This window comes from Mytilus trossulus, chromosome 9 (assembly GCF_036588685.1).
Source record: "Mytilus trossulus isolate FHL-02 chromosome 9, PNRI_Mtr1.1.1.hap1, whole genome shotgun sequence".
Lineage (NCBI taxonomy): Eukaryota > Metazoa > Mollusca > Bivalvia > Mytilida > Mytilidae > Mytilus > Mytilus trossulus.
The window spans coordinates 27,180,706-27,199,306 of NC_086381.1; the positions used below are offsets into that span (position 1 = coordinate 27,180,706).

At 31.3% G+C, this 18,601-nt stretch overlaps 2 protein-coding genes across 4 annotated transcripts in view; both read left to right on the top strand.

Moving 5' to 3' along the window:
* The window catches only part of LOC134685396 (transcription elongation factor SPT5-like), a 46,076-nt gene that overhangs the window by 14,369 nt on the left and 13,106 nt on the right, over positions 1 to 18,601 (top strand). For all 3 annotated transcript variants that reach the window (XM_063545126.1, XM_063545128.1, XM_063545127.1), the window contains exons 6-9: positions 15,857 to 15,988; positions 16,506 to 16,605; positions 17,446 to 17,580; positions 17,981 to 18,097. In XM_063545126.1, coding sequence (XP_063401196.1) covers positions 15,857 to 15,988; positions 16,506 to 16,605; positions 17,446 to 17,580; positions 17,981 to 18,097 — 484 coding nt within the window. The remainder of the gene's footprint in view (positions 1 to 15,856; positions 15,989 to 16,505; positions 16,606 to 17,445; positions 17,581 to 17,980; positions 18,098 to 18,601) is intronic.
* Positions 56 to 14,112, top strand: LOC134685393 (uncharacterized). Its single transcript, XM_063545114.1, has 4 exons — positions 56 to 846; positions 9,189 to 9,626; positions 10,062 to 10,283; positions 10,823 to 14,112. Exons 1-4 carry the CDS (start codon positions 769 to 771, stop codon positions 11,057 to 11,059), a joined length of 975 nt encoding a protein of 324 aa, XP_063401184.1. The 5' UTR covers positions 56 to 768; the 3' UTR covers positions 11,060 to 14,112.

Consider the following 18,601-nt stretch of genomic DNA (forward strand, 5'->3'; position numbering starts at 1 on the left):
TTTGCAACTGAGTTGTAGAAAATTGTTTTTTGGAAAATGACGCAGTCATTGTTCCATAACTGCCGACCTGAATCCTCTGACTACCGCGCTTGGTTTCGTATTTACTATGTTCCATACAAACTGGAATCTGCTTGTGTTTATCATTATGCATGATCATGTAGTAATCAGCAAGGACCCAGTTTACACACTTTATTTAAAGAATGAAATATTTTGACCTGTTCATATTTTAATTGTTATTTAATTGTTATTTGAGCCTCCCGTCTTTTATATTTTTCATATTTATTCAAGGTTTCACTTTTTATCTTTGTCTTATAACAATATCCGTCCGTTTTGACATGTTTTGGACTTTTCACACACCAGTGATCATCAGTCGCTATACAAAATAGTTCTCCTGAATTATGTTAAAATTACATGCCATTTGAACTTTAAAATCGTTAAAAAAATAGCAATCGGAATCATTTTTACATCTTTCGGATATATAAGCGTCTTTGTCAAGATTTATGGAATCTTTTTGAATCGGGAATTAGTAATACGGTTAAAATCACGCGGTGCGGTTTTGGACTTTTCACACTCCAACGATCAGCCATCGCTAGACAATATAGTTCTACTAAATAATGTCAACCTTCTTGCCATTTGCACTTAACAATCTTTTAAAAAGTAACAATCGGAATCACATTAACATTTTGTGGATAGAAAATGGTCTTTTCGATATTAAAGAAGTGTTTTGGAATTAGAAATTAGTAATACGGTTATACCCACGCGGTACGTATGAATCTTTGTTTACAAAATACAGCAGCTGAGAAGAGCGTGACAGTATTGACAAGGAAGATAATTAGGAAAAACATCGTAAGTTTATCTTTAATTGATAATATGTCCTCAGCATGATTAATTTTAGGTGTATTGCTTTATTTATGATTCTTGATTAGTATAAATATATTGAATTATGGTGTTTTGTGATTGATTTCTTTCATTTTTATCCGATCCGCCATTTTTTACAGTAAGCTCTGCAAAGATACTTGAAACTTTTCTGATTAAGATGTAGTTAACAGCAGCGTTAATGCAATCTCATGCTTCTATGTTTAGATTTTGTTTTTGTGACATTTCGTGAACTGAAAGATTTGAAATGTGTGAATGTTACGGTTGTGACTTTAGTAAATAAAGGTGTGGCGCATGCGCAATAGATATTATGCTAATAACGCCCATATTCAGCTTGGTTTCGTATTGACAAAAAATCACAACTTTTTATGTTTTCACTTAGTTGATTCAGATTTATACATGTTCAAAAATTTTGGAATGTCGATAACTAAATGCAACTTATAAATCTGAATATTTTCTGTATTCTTTTAAGGCTATTATACACATAAAAAATACAGTTACAGTGAAGGGATTGAATTGAGTCAGTTTAGTGTTTACAATTATTTCCTTAGTTTAGTTTTACAGTATTTTATCTTTCCAATGATGCTTTGATTGTACAAAGTTCATACATCAAATATAACATATTGTACTGTTCAAATTAATAAGCGTCATGATTTGACATATGAATACATAGAACGAAACTTGGTTGAATACTATTGATAGAACAAGGGCTTAATATATAACTTTTTTTCAGACCAGAAATCAGTTACTGAAAAACAATTTATTGCATTTATCTCAAGATAAATTGAATTGAAATTCAATGATCATTTCTTGAATAATTTATAATCAAAGATGAATACTTAGAAATAAACTTGGATTGAATATTATGCTCATTTCTAGAATAATTTAAAATCAAGATGAATACTTAGAATTAACTTGGATTGAATATGATGTTCATTTCTAGAATAATTTAAAATCAAGATGAATACTTAGAAATTAGCTTGGATTGAATATTTTTGATACAACAAGGACTCAATTTCTAGATATAAATTTTTGAAAAGAAATCAGATACAGATGCACGATTCATAGCACAAGGCTAAAGATAAATTTAATTGAAATTCAGTTTATCAATCTGAAATAATTTGTTATCGAAACGAATACTAAGAAATTAGCTTGGATTGAATATTATTGATTCAACAAGCACTCAACTTCTAAAATAAATCTATGACAAGATATCATTAACAAATTCACGATCCATTTTCATTAGGTCTAAAATAATTAAATAATATTTAAGATAAATATTTATTATATATACTGTATCTCTGAATGAATATCATTGAAACTACAAAACCATGGCAAACTTTCAGAATTATATCTAGACAGAAGAACATGTATACGTTGAACACACTATTTTGTAAATAATCTTTCACGATTTTCTAATCCTCTTTGGTCTCTGCATCAATATTTTGCAAATACACTTCTAGCTTCACATTGGGTAAAAGTACATGTATATATATATATATACATTTCATGTATAATGAGTTTAATATAGTCATGAGTGGTAAATTATTCCCAATATAGCATGTGCATTCTCTAGCTTAATTATTACTGTTTTGTACAAAGATTACCTAATTTGTTTTAAGTAAACGAAATGATATTTCTGTGTTGTGCTAGGAGTACTCGTTGTATCTGAGAGGTATAATTTTGATGAAACAGTATTGTCTCAACTGGTAGGATAAGTTTATTTAACTGAAAATGTTGTTTATATATGGTGAATACCACCAAGGAGATCAGGTTTTCGGAGATGAATCAAGGGGACGACAGTGTATGACTAATTGTGTTGTGTTTTCTGCACTGTCTCAAACAAAACCTCTTCACCTTTGGACATCAGAACACCTGAAATTAATTCTGCATATAGGTGATGAAATGTACAAATACATTCGCCAAGTTTGTGGTGTCCCACATAGTTTTTTGTTGTATAATGATATTCCTAGAAATTTTAGTTTCCAGAAACAGAAATATGTGTTGGGGAGAGAAGTTTCATATGGTGGTACATTAACAAAAAAGATTTATTATCAAAATGACTTTTCTATGGCACTTGAATTTGCTTTCAATCTTATTCTAAGTACTCGTAATTCAAAATACAGTGCGATTCTTATTTTCTGTGCTTCTGCAATATCAGTAAGAAAGACAAACAATGAATATTACTTATTTGACTCCCATAGTCGTTGCAGAAATGGTTTAATTGATCCAGACGGAGCTTGTCATATTTCAAAATATGAAAATCTGTCAGAATTGTGCAGTTTCTTGCGTGATCTTGCCTGTTCTTTGAGTAGCTCAAGCCTAGAACAGATTGAATATGAAATGATTAGAGTGGAGGTTAAGACTACAGTTAATGCAGGAAATGAAAACTTCATTGTCTTTAATATTAATGTAGATAGTCATGACAGTGGGAGATCTTTTGAGAATAAATCTTCTAAAGAACCACCAACACTTCAAGTTACTTCTAGTTCACAAGTACTTAAGAAAAGGAAACAAACATTGAGTTCTCATACAGTGGCCTCAAAGTGTAGTAAACTTGACAATGAAGCTTTAACAAATAATCTTGTAAAAAATTTCAGCCTGTCAGTTCTAGAGGGTCCTCTATATGTTTGTAGCTCATGTAGTCAGACATGGTTTAAAGAAGGTGTTGTACGTATGAGTACTGTTAAAAGTAGGTTTGAATTGCTTGAAAAGTGTACATCTGGTTTAAAATCAGTGAACAATATTGAATGGGTGTGTTTAACATGTAAAAAATATTTACAATCACAAAAAATTCCAGAATGTTCTATTGGTAACAACATGAAATTTCCACCTATACCTGCTGAACTTCTAGGTTTAACCAACATAGAGCAAAGACTTATATCTCCAAGATTAACATTCATGACAATTCGACAACAGCCAAGAGGTGGTCAGCTCTGCATGAAAGGCAACATTGTTAATGTTCCTGCAGATGTTAACAAGACTATCAGAATTTTGCCACGCACATTAGATGATGCTGAAACTATATATGTAAAATTAAAACGCAAGATATCATTTAAACATAGTATTGCACAGGAAATGATAAGACCTAATCGGGTGATAGATGCAGTTAAGTTGCTCACCAGTAAGACTTTGTTTAAATCTGAAGGTATTAATATTGATACAAATTGGTCTGTACCTAATCAATCAGAAAGTTGTTCAAATGAAACTATTTCTCAGAGTGGGGTCAATGAGTTGTCAAATTTAGACTCTGATAGTTGGAATGAAGAACAAAATCATGAAAATCAACCAAGTGGAAATTTGGATACTATGTTGAATCCAGTAGGATATAGAGAGTACAAACAGGTTGTGAGCATTGCACCTGGTGAAGGTAATACTCCTCTTGGCATATTCCAAGATTATAACAGTGAATTCTTGGCCTTCCCGTCAATATATTGCGGTGAAACTCGTATGTCAAACAATATGAGGGCTGTGCCTTTACATTACAGTACAATAAGTAAGTGGGAGTTGCGTAATCTTGATAGAAGAGTTGCCATGTCTGTCCCTAATATTTTCTTTAAAATGAAAAAGCTTCAAATAAAATACATACAAGATCGCATTCAATTAGCCATCAGAAAATGCAAGTTGCAGGGGAAGAAAATAACCGTTCATGATGTTTTAGCCCCTGGAGCTGTTGATAATTTGATTAAACACAATGAAGGTTACCAAGTCCTCAGGCAAGTAAGGGGTTCAACTGCTTACTGGGAGGTTGCAAAGAAAGACTTGTTTGCTATGATAAGGCAATTGGGAATCCCTCATTTCTTTGTTTCTCTATCTGCTGCAGAAACCAAATGGAAGAATTTGTTGATAACCCTGGGAAAATTAGTGAATAAAAAAGAATATTCAGGGACTGATATTGATCAATTGTCTTGGCAAGAAAAGTGTCATCTCATTAACTCAGACCCTGTTACTTGTGTAAGGTATTTTGATTACAGAGTTCAAAAATTCTTGCACACTGTATTAAAGAGTCCATTAGAACCAATCGGGAAAATTCAGGATTATTTTTACAGGGTTGAATTTCAGCAAAGGGGTTCACCTCATATTCATATGGTTGTATGGGTTGTTGATGGGCCTGATATAGGAAATGCAACACCTGAAGAAATAACATCCTTTGTGGACAAGCATGTTACTTGTGCAAAAGATGAAGCCATACCAGATCTAATAAATTACCAAACCCATCGCCATGCACGTACATGTAGGAAAAAGGGGAAGTCTGTGTGTAGATTCAATTTTCCTATTCCTCCAATGAGGAAAACAATGCTTTTGCAACCTTTAAATTCAGAAACTGGTCATGACCTTGAATTCATATCTGTATGCCAAAAAAACTGTGTAAAGATATTTGATACACTTGAAGAGATGAAATATGGCAATGAAATATCATTTGAGGAGTTTCTGAAAGAATTGAAATTAACTGATCTCGAATACTGTAATGCAATTAGGTCTTCATTGAAAAGGGCTAAATTATTCCTGAAAAGACACCTTTCAGAAATAAGAATTAATTCCTACAATTCAATTATGTTGAAATGCTGGCAAGCCAATATAGATGTTCAGTTTGTACTTGATCCATACTCATGTGCTTCATATATAGTCTCTTATATTAGTAAAGGTCAAAGGGGAATGTCAAATTTAATGTACGAGGCATCCCTAGAAGCTAAGGAAAATAATATGGACCTGACACATCAATTGCGTCACATATCAAACAAGTTTTTAACACATGTTGAAGTTAGTGCCCAAGAAGCAGCATACTTTGTCTTGCAACTACCCATGCGAAGATCAACCCGCAGTTTTCTGTTCCTACACACAGGTCCTCCTAGCGAGCGTATTACATTATTGAAATCTGTCACCAAGCTTGAGGAAATGGCAAGTACGTCCACTAATATTGAAGCAGACAATGTAATAAAGCGATACCAAAGACGACCAAAGGTACTACTATGCTTATGTCTGGCAGATTATGCATCATGGTATGATGTAACATATCCACGAAAGAAAAAGAGTGATTCTGCTGATAAAATTGATTCCATGAAAGAATTACCAGAAGAACATGACAATGACTGTTTAGATGATGACCCACAATCTGAAGATGTCGAACATGAAGATCAACAGGAGGATATGTGTTCAATCCTACAGGACTCGACTAATAACATGCTTAATTGTAATGTTAAGGAAATTTGTATGTCAGATGGGGGTATACTGAAAAGACGCAAAACTCAGAAAATACTTAAGTATGTTAGATTTAATAAAGATCATGACATTGAAAAATATTACCGCGAATTGATAATGTTATTCCATCCATGGGTAAATGAAGAAAGAGACATCCCTGATTCTTACAGTTTACTCAAGCAAATGTATACCCAGAATTCTGCTAGTATTGAAAAACTGAAAGATGTGTATGAGAGAAAAAGGGGCTTAATTGAGCAGGTTGAAAGTTATAATGGGAATCAGGATACTTTTAATGACAATATGAATACTGAGTTTATGCCTGAAAATTTGCATGTAGAGAACAATGACAGAACTGAAGGTCTAACCTTGTCAGAGAAGTATGGGTGTTTTGATCCTGGTAAACCTGAACAATATGATGTTGGCTTAGATATAGGTTTAACTAGAAAACAAATTGGGGATGATGACTGTTTAATTAAAATGTCTGATAACGATTACAGGGAATTAGTAAGAAAGTTAAACGATGAACAAAAAAGGTATTTCTATCATGTTATGCACTGGTTTAAAATTAAGGATGATCCTTTGTACAACTTCTTGTCAGGTGGTGCAGGTGTTGGTAAATCAGTTTTGATAGGTGCAATTTATCAGAGTCTAATAAGAATCTTGAATATGAGACCAGGTTCAAATCCAGATGAGTTGAAAGTTCTTCTATGTGCTCCAACTGGCAAAGCTGCTCATAACATTGGTGGTAATACCATCCATTCAACCTTTTGTATACCTGTCAGCAGAGGGTTCTCATACAAACCATTAGCTATGGAACAGCTTAATACCTATAGATTGAAATACAAATATCTCAAAGTTGTTATTATAGATGAAATATCTATGGTGGGATGCAGGATGTTCAATTTTGTTAATTGTAGACTTCAGGAAATAATGGGGAACAATCAGCCATTTGGTGGTATAAGTATAATTGCTGTTGGTGATCTATATCAGTTGAAACCTGTGATGGATAGTTGGATATTTCAAAACACTGCGACAGAATATGGTTACTTGGCTGCCAATCTATGGCAAGATAACTTCACTTTGTATGAATTAAAAACAATTATGCGTCAGAAAGAAGATAGCCAATTTGCTGCACTCCTTAATAGGTTAAGAGAAGGTCATCATACTTGTTCAGATGTAGAAACCCTTAAAACTAGGGTAGTTGAAACAGATGCAGGTTTATCTTCTCTGCCACATCTATATACAACATGTGCTGAAGTTAATTCATTCAATGAATTTGTGTTCTCACAAGCTAATTCTAAATGTGACACAGTTGAATGTATCGATTCAGTAACAGGTGACCTATCAGAAAGATTACATGGAGACGCTTTGAGCAGAGTACCAGATGATCCAAGTAAAACAATGGGGTTATTCAAAAACTTGAAAATTGCTGAACGTTTACAGGTTGAAATTAATTTAAATATCAACATTGAAGACGGTCTTACAAATGGAGCTGCAGGGAAGGTCATGTTATTGGACTATAGGGTTGCAAATTCAAATAGATGTAGTATCATATGGGTCTTGTTTGAAGACCTGAACATTGGGAAAGATCAGAGAAGTCAATTTCAACACTTGAGAAACAATCAGATTGATAAGACATGGACACCTATTTTCGAAGTAACAAGGAAATTTGCAATAAACAACAATCAGTCATATCAAATAGTTCGTCGTCAGTTTCCTATACGTTTGGCTGCAGCTAAAACCATTCATAAGTCACAAGGATCAACTGTTAACAATTTAGTTGTCCATTTAGGAAAGAGAAAAAATAATCACATACACTATGTAGCTCTCAGCAGAGTTAGAAATCTTGAAGGATTGCACATACTGCATCTTGCAGAAGATAAGATTTCAGTAAGCATTGATGTGGCAGTTGAAATGGACAGAATGCGTACAACGTCTCAGGTGAAAAGTTCTATGAGTGAACTTCCTGATGCTAACAGCAGATTAAATATAGTTTGTCATAATGTACGTTCTTTGCACTTGCATATTGAAGATGTTCAAAAAGACTGCTACATAGCTCTTACAGACTTAATAGGTATCACTGAATCCCGTTTAAGGTCACAGGATAGTGATTCATTTGCTGCATTACCAGGATTCAACACATCATACCGTCATGACTCTGTTAGCAATTCTTCGGTGAGACCATATCATGGCAGTGTCATTTTTTCAAAGCAACAAATAACAAACACATATGAAGGAAGACCTGGAGGCATTGAAATTACTTCTGCTATAATCAATAAAAATGATACCAGGGTGAGGGTGATATTCTTGTACTGTCCCCCCAAAGCATCAACTCTGCACAATTTCAGAATTATGCTGCAGACCATCTCTCCCTTGATTGAAGAAAAAACAATTTTAATGGGAGACTTCAATGTTGACATTCAAAACAACTGCTCCTTAGTTGATTTATTGCACACCTACACATTTCATCAGCTCATCAAAGAAGAGACAACAGATTACAATACATCATTGGACTTGGTTTTTGTAAATTTCATGAGTAATGAAATTATGTCTGGTGTTCTAGAGTCTTATTATTCAGACCATAAACCTATATATATTAGTCTTCCATTGTAGTAATGTAAATTAAGTCATTCAAGTGTAGTTATCATGGCTTTTGTGTTTCCATATTACTATCAAATTTGAAAAACAAAGATGAATGATAATTTTAACATCATGCATACAAGTTTGAACATAAAATATATGGAAGATAAGAGAAAAGTAACTTCACTGCCTAGTACAATAATCTTGAAGTAGAGTGAATGAATGAATATATCTATCACCAGTATCAGCTCTCCATGTATAATTATAAATATTCATTGAAAGGAATTGGTTATAGAATTGAAAAAGATATATACTTTATCAAATCTATTTATTACTGAATATCAAATAGATGTTACAGTTAACCTGTTAATATATTTTGGCTGCTATCAAATTTAAGTGCTAGTGAATAGCCAGTAAGTCTTGCAGGTCTGTTCAACTTGTAATATATATGTTTATATTGTACTTATTATTGGGTAATAATTATCTGTTATTATGAATAATTATTTCTAACAAACAAAATTTTACATTTTCAGAAGATGTTCACAATTGCTAAGCTTAAGGAACAGTCTTCGAATACCCCCTACAGAGTACCAATTAAGGTACAGACAGTAAGTGTTGGTACAACCAACACATACATCAGAGATGGCCAGAAGAAGTCTGCCACAACCATTGGATTTGCAGACCAGACAGGTATCATAAAGGGGCAGTGCTACGACAGTAGCAAATTAACCACTATTAAAGAAAACAGCTCCGTGATGATTAGAAATTATATCTTCAGGGACAGTACTATAATTATTACCTCAGCCACAAAGGTTAATGTCACTAGTGGAGTAGGTGACATTGACCCAATCCACAGGAGCCAAGCAACAGACCTCTCCAGACCACCACCTCCACCAGAAGTTGTATCTATTGAAAAGGCAAAGAAAACAACTGCAGATACGAATGTATCTATCAGGGGAAAAGTCATCAGAGTGAGTATGATTAGAGAAACATGTAATTTAGAAGTTTCCAAGATAAGATAATAAACAATTCCTGTCTATCAAAACTGTCCAGTTAGAATCCTATTGAAATTGATAAACAGATAAAATGCTGAATGATTTCAAATCCAAATAGAGGAAGTTAACACAAAACATTAATGTAACAAATTTATACAAGCATGTGATGACAATATTATTTGCAGTGCACACTTTTTGTCAATTCACTAACCGAAATGAAAACTGTCAGTTTCATCTAAAAGTGATTTCAGAAGTATAGACCCTCAATGATAATGATATAGCAAGGACAAATTGGTGTTTCTATCTTCAAGTTCTCTCAATTTCAATAGATAAATTAAATAAGACATATATGTTAACAATTATACCAATTTTGCAGGTTCAAACAATGTAATCTATGATTATTTATTTAAGGTGGATGCTGTCTTAGAGAGAGTCACCCAAAGAACTCAGGAAACGATCAAACTCAAGCAGATATATATTCAAGACAGCACTGGGGAAGTAAAAGTCAGCATGTGGAGAACCCTAGCAGAAACATCAGTTGAGGTTGGAAAGACGGTGAAAATAACATTCCTAAAACTGAACATTCACAAAGGAGAGATCAGCCTACAGACCATCCCTCAAAGTACACTTGAGGTATGTCTTTGATAAATGTACATGTAGATCTAAACCCACAGTCCATTAAAAATTCAACCTTCCATTACAAATAAGTCGCTTTGGAACAAGACTATATCAAAATAACAAGACTATTAATTAATTACAAAGACAGCTATCCAAAATTCAAAGAATTTCACAGGTCAACACTATCAATTATATGAAAATGAAACATAACTTGCTACAAACATTATTCTTTCTTTTCTTATCACATCAGAAAATCATATATCAACAGATTTGCTATAAAATTCACTTGGTTAATATTGATTAGCAACATATCCTGAAGTTACAACAAAAAACCACACATTTGTTCTTAGTCAAAAAGCTAGCTTCATAGATTTTATAACAATGTCTGCCGAAATAGTTTGTACATGTTAATCATGATAATCAGACTAGTTCAAATTTGTTTGCCTATTTTAAAAGCAATCAAATGTCTAAATTATTACTTAGAAATCACATATAAAATAATTTTATGATGTCCTGCTTATCTAATATTGTATTCCTAATTTGTTATTTTGCAGTTTGTGTCAGAACAACACAGTGTTGTTGTAGATGGTTTCTACAAGGAGGAAGACAATATTGTCCTTGTCTGTAAACAAGATGATGTTTACTCGGACTACAAATGCCCTCTGCATGCCCTTAAAGAACTAGTTGGTGACGAAGAAGAAGCAGATGCAGTTATTGAAGGGATGATTCCCTTCAATGCTGTCATTGTTGTTTCAGGAAACAACATGATTTCATCAGTGACAATGGATTAAAGACACTATATAAAGCTGTACATCAATATTATAGTCTGTCAAAACCCATACTCCATTAGAATTTTCAATATACTGCAAAGTTGAGTGCAGTTATATTTCTCCAATTTTTCACTGCCAAATTGGGTGCAGTACATAATGAAAATTTAATACAAAATTTGTCTCAAACATTTATTCCAAAAACAGTTATATATTTTATAATATGTACATGAAAACCACTTTTTCAGAGTTTATAATATACAGCACATTTTGAAAACACACTGTATTTTGAAGAAAATAATTAATTTCTAATAGACACTGGATACAAAAAACACACTTTACTAGAATTTTTAATATACACCCATGTTGAATTCATAATTTAATATTTTGAACACAGTTATGTCCCTTAGACACTGTAAATCAAAACCCTTTATTAAAATTTACAATGTACTGCAGAGTTGAGTGCAGTTACATTTCTTCAAATTTTCACTGCCAAATTGGGTGCAGTACATATTCAGTGTTTTATACAAAATCAGTCTGAAATTTATATTTTAAACAAAGTTGAATATCTAATCAGCTGTACGTCAAAACCCACTCTTTATTAGAATTTTTAATATACACCCATGTTGAGTACATAATTATATATTTTGAACACAATTATGTCCCTTAGACACTGTTAATCAAAACCCTTTATTAAAATTTTCAATGTGCTGCAGAGTTGAGTGCAGTCACATTTCTTCAAATTTTCACTGCCAAATTGGGCGCAGTACATATTCAGTGTTTAATACAAAATCTGTCTATGCAATTTATATTTTAAAAAGTTGAATATCTAATCAGCTGTATGTCAAAAACCACACTTTATTAGAATTTTTAATATACACCCATGTTGAGTACATAATTTAATATTTTGAACACAGTTATGTCCCTTAGACACTGTTAATCAAAACCCTTTATTAAAATTTTCAATGTGCTGCAGAGTTGAGTGCAGTTACATTTCTTCAAATTTTCACTGCCAAATTGGGTGCAGTACATAATGAGAGTATATACAAAACCCGTCTAAAAAACTTGTATTTTTTAACAAAGTTAAATACCTTATCATCTAAACATCAAAAACACTTTATTAGAATTTTTAATTTACACCAATGTTGAGTACATTACTTAATATGTTGAACACAGTTATGTCCCTTAGACACTAAATAAAAACTCTTTATAAAAGTTTTACAATGTACTGCAGAGTTGAGTGCAGTTACATTTCTTTAAATTTTCACTGCCAAATTGGGCGCAGTTCACAACAAAAAAACAAAAAATCTGTATTCGAAAAAACTGACTATTAATTTTAGATTTTGTACAGAAATGATATTTACTTATATACAAACAGTATTTTTTTTTCAATAGTTATTACAAATGGAGAATTATCTTGTATTGTTTATATTGTCTTTTATAAATTATCCTGTATGCATATATCCTTCATTCAGTGATGGGAAGTTACCTAGCAATGGCTAGATTTGATTAACTTATACAACATTATACAATAATTTTTAGGAGTATAAACATGTACATGCTACAGAAAGTTATGATATGTAAATATTTATGGTTTAATTAAGAAGTACATTAACTAGTGTATATGAGTGAAAAATTGATTGTATTGATTGAAAATGCAAGAAGTAAAAGGGAGCCAATCTTGCAAATATTATGAAAGTTAATATTTTAAATATCACAAAGTGTTAGATAATCTATGGTCCATTTAGATGTTTCAGTCTTCCATCCACATTTTATGATCTCATTATTTATTTTATTTGTTATAATTAAGGTTGTTTTTGTTATAAACTTTTTAAATTATGTCCCATGATCTCTATTTGATATTGATATATGTTTCAACTCCTTTTATATAGTTTGAAATATATCGTAATGTATTGTTTTCAGTGCATTTTTACAAATTTATTATATCTTTGCCAACTTCAAACAGATTATTAATCAGTCCTGTATACCTTTCACAGTATTAGGAATGCAATAAATACTATTAATATTTTAATGAAAACACAGAAATGGAAATCATCATTCATGTAAATATGTACATACATGTATTGTGCTATACTTTGTTATGTAAATATTGTTCATTGTTATTGAATTTAATAGAAATACTGAATTGGTGCATTTTGATGAAATACTAACTGACACATTAAAGTTTATCAAATTAATTTTTCATTTCTTCATAAAGGAAAATACCCTTCAAAACCAAGATCAAATAAACAAACATAACTTCCTCAACTCAATAGTATGAATGTTAATACATGTATTGCCTTTATATAGCCTCCAGTGTCTAATATAAATGTTCTAAAAACAGTATTCAATATAATCAAAACTCAAAGTATGCCAGTCTTTCATTAAAATCATATCATTCCATATTATATTTGCTATTGCAAGCCTCATCTGTTTTTATATATATTTATTTTTATTTGTTGTAACTCTCAAGTCTCTATACAATTTGAGGTATAGTTATTGGTGCATTATAATTTGCTTAGATATAACAATATCTTCTCAATAGATAATTGATAAGTCCATATCCCCTATCATATAAACTACTTACTTTATGTTTGCATAGCAAAAGTTGTGTATTGGTGCTACAAGTTTATAGGCATTCCAGCTGTTTATACAATTTATTACCTGTTATGTTTTTTCAATATTATGTATGGTTGAGATAGTTTGTTAATGTTTTAGATGTATATAAAATAGTGCAATAATATAACATAAAGTTTAACTAGTGCAATATTAATGACAGGATCTGTTCTTATTAAATGGTAAATATGCATACCATTTCCTATGCAATAATATGACATTTAACTTTAATCAAACATAATGTTCAAGTATATCAGTGTATTCCAAGTATTAAAAAAATAGAAATGACTGATAACTTCTATATGATGTAACTACTAACGTTTTAATTCATTTACGATCGATGCTATTGTTATTAATGTTAACACTGCTCAGCATGTTACTCAGAATGTTTAAAGTTTGTTAATACTTCATGATGTAATACTATGTTTACTTCATTTAGAATAAATACTATAAAATTTTAATGTTTGTTATGAATGAAAAGATGACAGCCACTAAAGGGATGAACTAACTAAATTTTTACAATCAAAGTTTTAGGTTTTCTATTAGGAATCCCTGCCCCACAGTATGTCTATCTATATGTCTTGTTAGCCCAACTCCTCCTACACATATACTATTCAAAATTAACACAGTTTAAGAACACAGTCCGTTGATATCCTTGAAGAAGAACAATCCTAGTCATTTGATCTCAAGGGAGATAATTGTACTAATTCAGTAATTACAACATGAAACAACAGGTTTAAACTCCTCAATCAATATCAATGGAAAAAAACCCACAGAAACATGCATTAAAGAAAATAATCATCGCCTGTAATATTATAAGGTGGATAGTTGAAATATATTAGTTAAACATTGCAAAATGTTTCAATACATCAAGTAAGCACTGCTCCAAGTTAACAACTTGGTCAATATTGATGAAGCCCCTGTTGCAGTAAACAGTGTACAATTTGAAATTTCCCAAGGCTAAGGATAGAAATTACTATGTTCCAAACAGTACAATGTGGCAAGTGGTCTAGTAAGCAAAACCCTTTTATAATGACTTGATATTAACAAAGAAATAAATAACAACCATGACCTGAAAGAGGTGCAAATCAAATAATACCACATATGACTATGATATAAGTTAAGATAATGAATATCAAAGATATTAGTCAACACAAAGGCTATACAATAACATGGCAAAAGAAATGGTTACAAGTTTCATATAAAGTTGCCTTCCTGGCATGCATGAAAGATGGATGGAATATCCCTATTCGTCTATCTCCAAGGTGCTAGTATACCAATATTATACTTTTGTCTATATCTACACCAATAAAACTTGCTTCAAGTATCAGAAATAACTAGGTCATTAGTAACTTATTTAATGAAACAGAGTATATGGAGTCTTAAGAGATTGCATACTGCAGGCTCTTCATAATTGTCCTGTTTATAAGCAATACTACAAAGAATAAGATAGTCTGTAAATGTATTCTTGATTTAGAAATATGTAATTGCACAAAGAAAAACACATTACATAGAATATTCTAAATCATACAGACAGACTTGCCATATTTATTAGTACAATAGAACAAACAGTAGTCATTAGATATTGTATATCATTCAATTACACTCAACTTATTTATTTGTACAAAAGTACAGTCAGTACTCATTGGATACTGTAGATCATTCAAGTAGACTTGACTTATTCATTAGTACAAAAATAGCCAGTTGTCATCTTCACTACTCACACACAAAGAAATTAATTATATACTACAAAACAATGTTAAAATAATGATATGAAATCAAGACTCCATTAAATAATAAACCAACATTAGAGACAATGGCGTCATTTTTCCTCAGAGCTTTCAGCTCTTTGATTATCTCAAGGATTTGAAAATAATTTTGGTCAATCAAATGTTGGTTGGTACTGCTTAAAATTATATTATTTTATTTTCAAAGTTCACAAATGGAAAATTTACAATAGATAAAGTGATTGGAAACAAGAAAAACTACATAAATCCTGATAAATGGTATGATCCAATTTCCTGTTAATGCTAGACATGTTCATATTATCCATTTCACTAAAATTGTAAGTGAAAGAAATATTATTAATGCTATAGAAAGGAAATAACCACCTACAGTTAATACCTATTTAAAAATGTAAGACCAAAAAACTAAACAAATGCATTGAAAATGAAATATATTCATTTATTGATGAATTCTTTACAGTACTCAGCGAGAAGATGAGATTGAGGAATATTACAGACAGAAATATGGAGAGGGATCTGCTAGTGCTAGATATGGAGAAGGAGAAGAAATGTCTGATGAAATTACACAGCAAGGATTGTTACCTGGTGTCAAGTAAGTTCAATACAAACATACACAGCCCATGAGGTGTAATGAAATATTGTTTTAATTAAATATATATTATTATATATTAAAAGTTTTTTTATAATTCTGTACCATAAATGACCTTTTGTCCCCTAAATAGACCAGGACATCTGTTTCAAACTTGTTACAATGTTTAGATGAAATTCATTTTGAATATAGAATGTAATTGTTAGTTGCTTCTGGAATGACTCTTTCTATAAAAGCTTAACCCAGATTTCAACAAAATATGATAAAGATTTTATTTCAAATTATTTTACCACATATTTAGAATTTTGGAACCTTCTAGTCACTGAATGCAATACAAGATAATACAAGAATTTGCATGTCACCTACGATAATAGAGACAATACACTCCAGTTTATTTGTATGAAACCATCATCTGTCTCCCAAAAAACTTAATTTCTGAATGTCTCTTAAACTCAGGTGGGTTTTTTTCAAACTTACATTCTAATGTATACAGTTACTGATTTTATAAATCATTGAATAGAGATCCCAATTTGTGGTTAGTAAAATGTAGAATTGGTGAAGAGAGAACAACAGCCATACAAGTGATGAGAAAGTATATTGCTTATCAGTTTGAAGATGAGGTAAGCTATATGTTAGGGGAGACTAATCTTGTATTTAAGGGGAGGCTAATATTGTTTGTAATGTATTTTTAATAAGAAATAATAGTTTGTTTTTAATATAAAAGATTAAAATTTCACACATCAGTTTCAATATCTTTATTCTCATAACCATTGCATTTACATAGGTACAGAGAGAGTACAAAATATGTACATGAATGTGCATCTATTTACAAAACATATATAAAATACAGTGGTTTCAAAATAATATACATTTTAGCCAGGAGGACCCACATGTTTATTTATACACTTTATACGCTTACATAATCTGTTTAACTCTGACTTTTTGTTTAGTTTGTTCATCAGTTTTCCAAATTTTAGTGTATTAACATGAGCCAAATAGTACTTATCAAGGTATAATTTTCTGCTGTTGTTTAAAAAATGGACATTCTAGCAGATAATGTAATTCGTCTCCAATACTACCAATATTACAAAGATGACATTTTCAAAAATTGTTTTGATACATCAAACTTTCTAATGTGTACCTGTTTTCAATATAATATAGTTGTTTTTTTTAAACAAATTACAATTAAATTTTATAACCGCATTGCTATAATTATTCTCACTAGATTAATTAATCAGATTATTTGATTCATTTTTTGTACCACAATCCTTGAAAATGTTTTTTTTTCCAGAAAATTAATATCTCTACAACAATTTGAGAATACAAATATTCATTTTTACAAAGATCTTAAAATATTTATTACCGCCACTTTTTAAGAATTATGAGATAAATAAGAGAAAATTAGTGTTTGTTTATTTTGTAGGGTATTTATTATTTTTGTTTTCTATTTTTGTTTGCAGCCACTTCAGATAAAGGCTGTGATATCTAAGGAGAGTTTAAAAGGTTACATCTATGTTGAGGCTTACAAACAGACCCACGTTAAACAAGCTATTGAAGGAATTGGTAATCTTAGGATGGGAATCTGGGCACAGCAGGTAAGTCATTAACCAATATTTGTAAATTCAGTTAAACAACTAACAAAAAAACATTTGATTCAGGGTTAAAAAGAGGAGGTTTTATCAACATTTTTCCTAATCAAATGCAGCAACACTAATTGCTTTTATAATTGTGTAGTATCTTTGTGCAATTTGTCGTTTTAAGCATGTTTGATTTTAATCGTTTAAAGAAAGAATGTTCTATATATGTGAAATTCTGTCAATAGTCATAAAAAATATTATTTTGCCTCTAAAATTTTACTAATAACATCTACAATGTATATAAAGAGGTTTTAGATTTCTGTTCTAATCCTTTTAGTATTTTTATTAAACAAAATATACTAAAATCTTAAACAATTTGTGAAAGATATATTTAATATTTACTGTCCCCTTTGACTAGATGGTTCCAATCAAAGAAATGACAGATGTAATGAAGATCGTGAAAGAGTCAGCCCAACTCAAACCAAGGTCATGGGTCAGATTGAAAAGAGGTGTGTTCAAGGATGACTTAGGTCAGGTAAGTCATTTAAAGTTAAACCAAGGTCAATCATTGAAGATTTGTTCTCTATTTAAATTCTTGTATTAGTTAATCTTTAAGTATTCATACAAATATACTGTATAAACTCAAACTAATTGTACTTACTCACTAACTGCCCTTATATGCCAATTGTTATACTATTTATTTTGAACAGTTAGTATCTTACACAAGTTAGCGACACTTTTGAATCATAGGCTCACCAGCCTTCAAAGGAAAAGCCAATGTATTAGGAATAACTAATAGAATTGAGAATGGAAATGGGGAATGTGTCAAAGAGACAACAACCCGACCAAAGAAAAAAAAAACAACAGCAGAAGGTCACCAACAGGTCTTAAATGTAGCGAGAAATTCCCGCACCCTGAGGCGTCCTTCAGCTGGCCCCTAAACAAATATATACTAGTTCAGTGATAATGAACGCCATACTAATTTCCAAATTGTACACAAGAACCCTAGCTGAACAAAGCAGGCCTTATAATCTCAATG

Bases quoted from the DNA above. Each gene is read 5' to 3' on its own strand.
- LOC134685393 (XM_063545114.1), top strand. From the start codon at position 769: ATGAATCTTTGTTTACAAAATACAGCAGCTGAGAAGAGCGTGACAGTA. The intron at 9,627-10,061 runs GTGAGTATGATT...TATTTATTTAAG, and splicing joins TCAGGGGAAAAGTCATCAGA to GTGGATGCTGTCTTAGAGAG. The intron at 10,284-10,822 runs GTATGTCTTTGA...GTTATTTTGCAG, and splicing joins TCCCTCAAAGTACACTTGAG to TTTGTGTCAGAACAACACAG.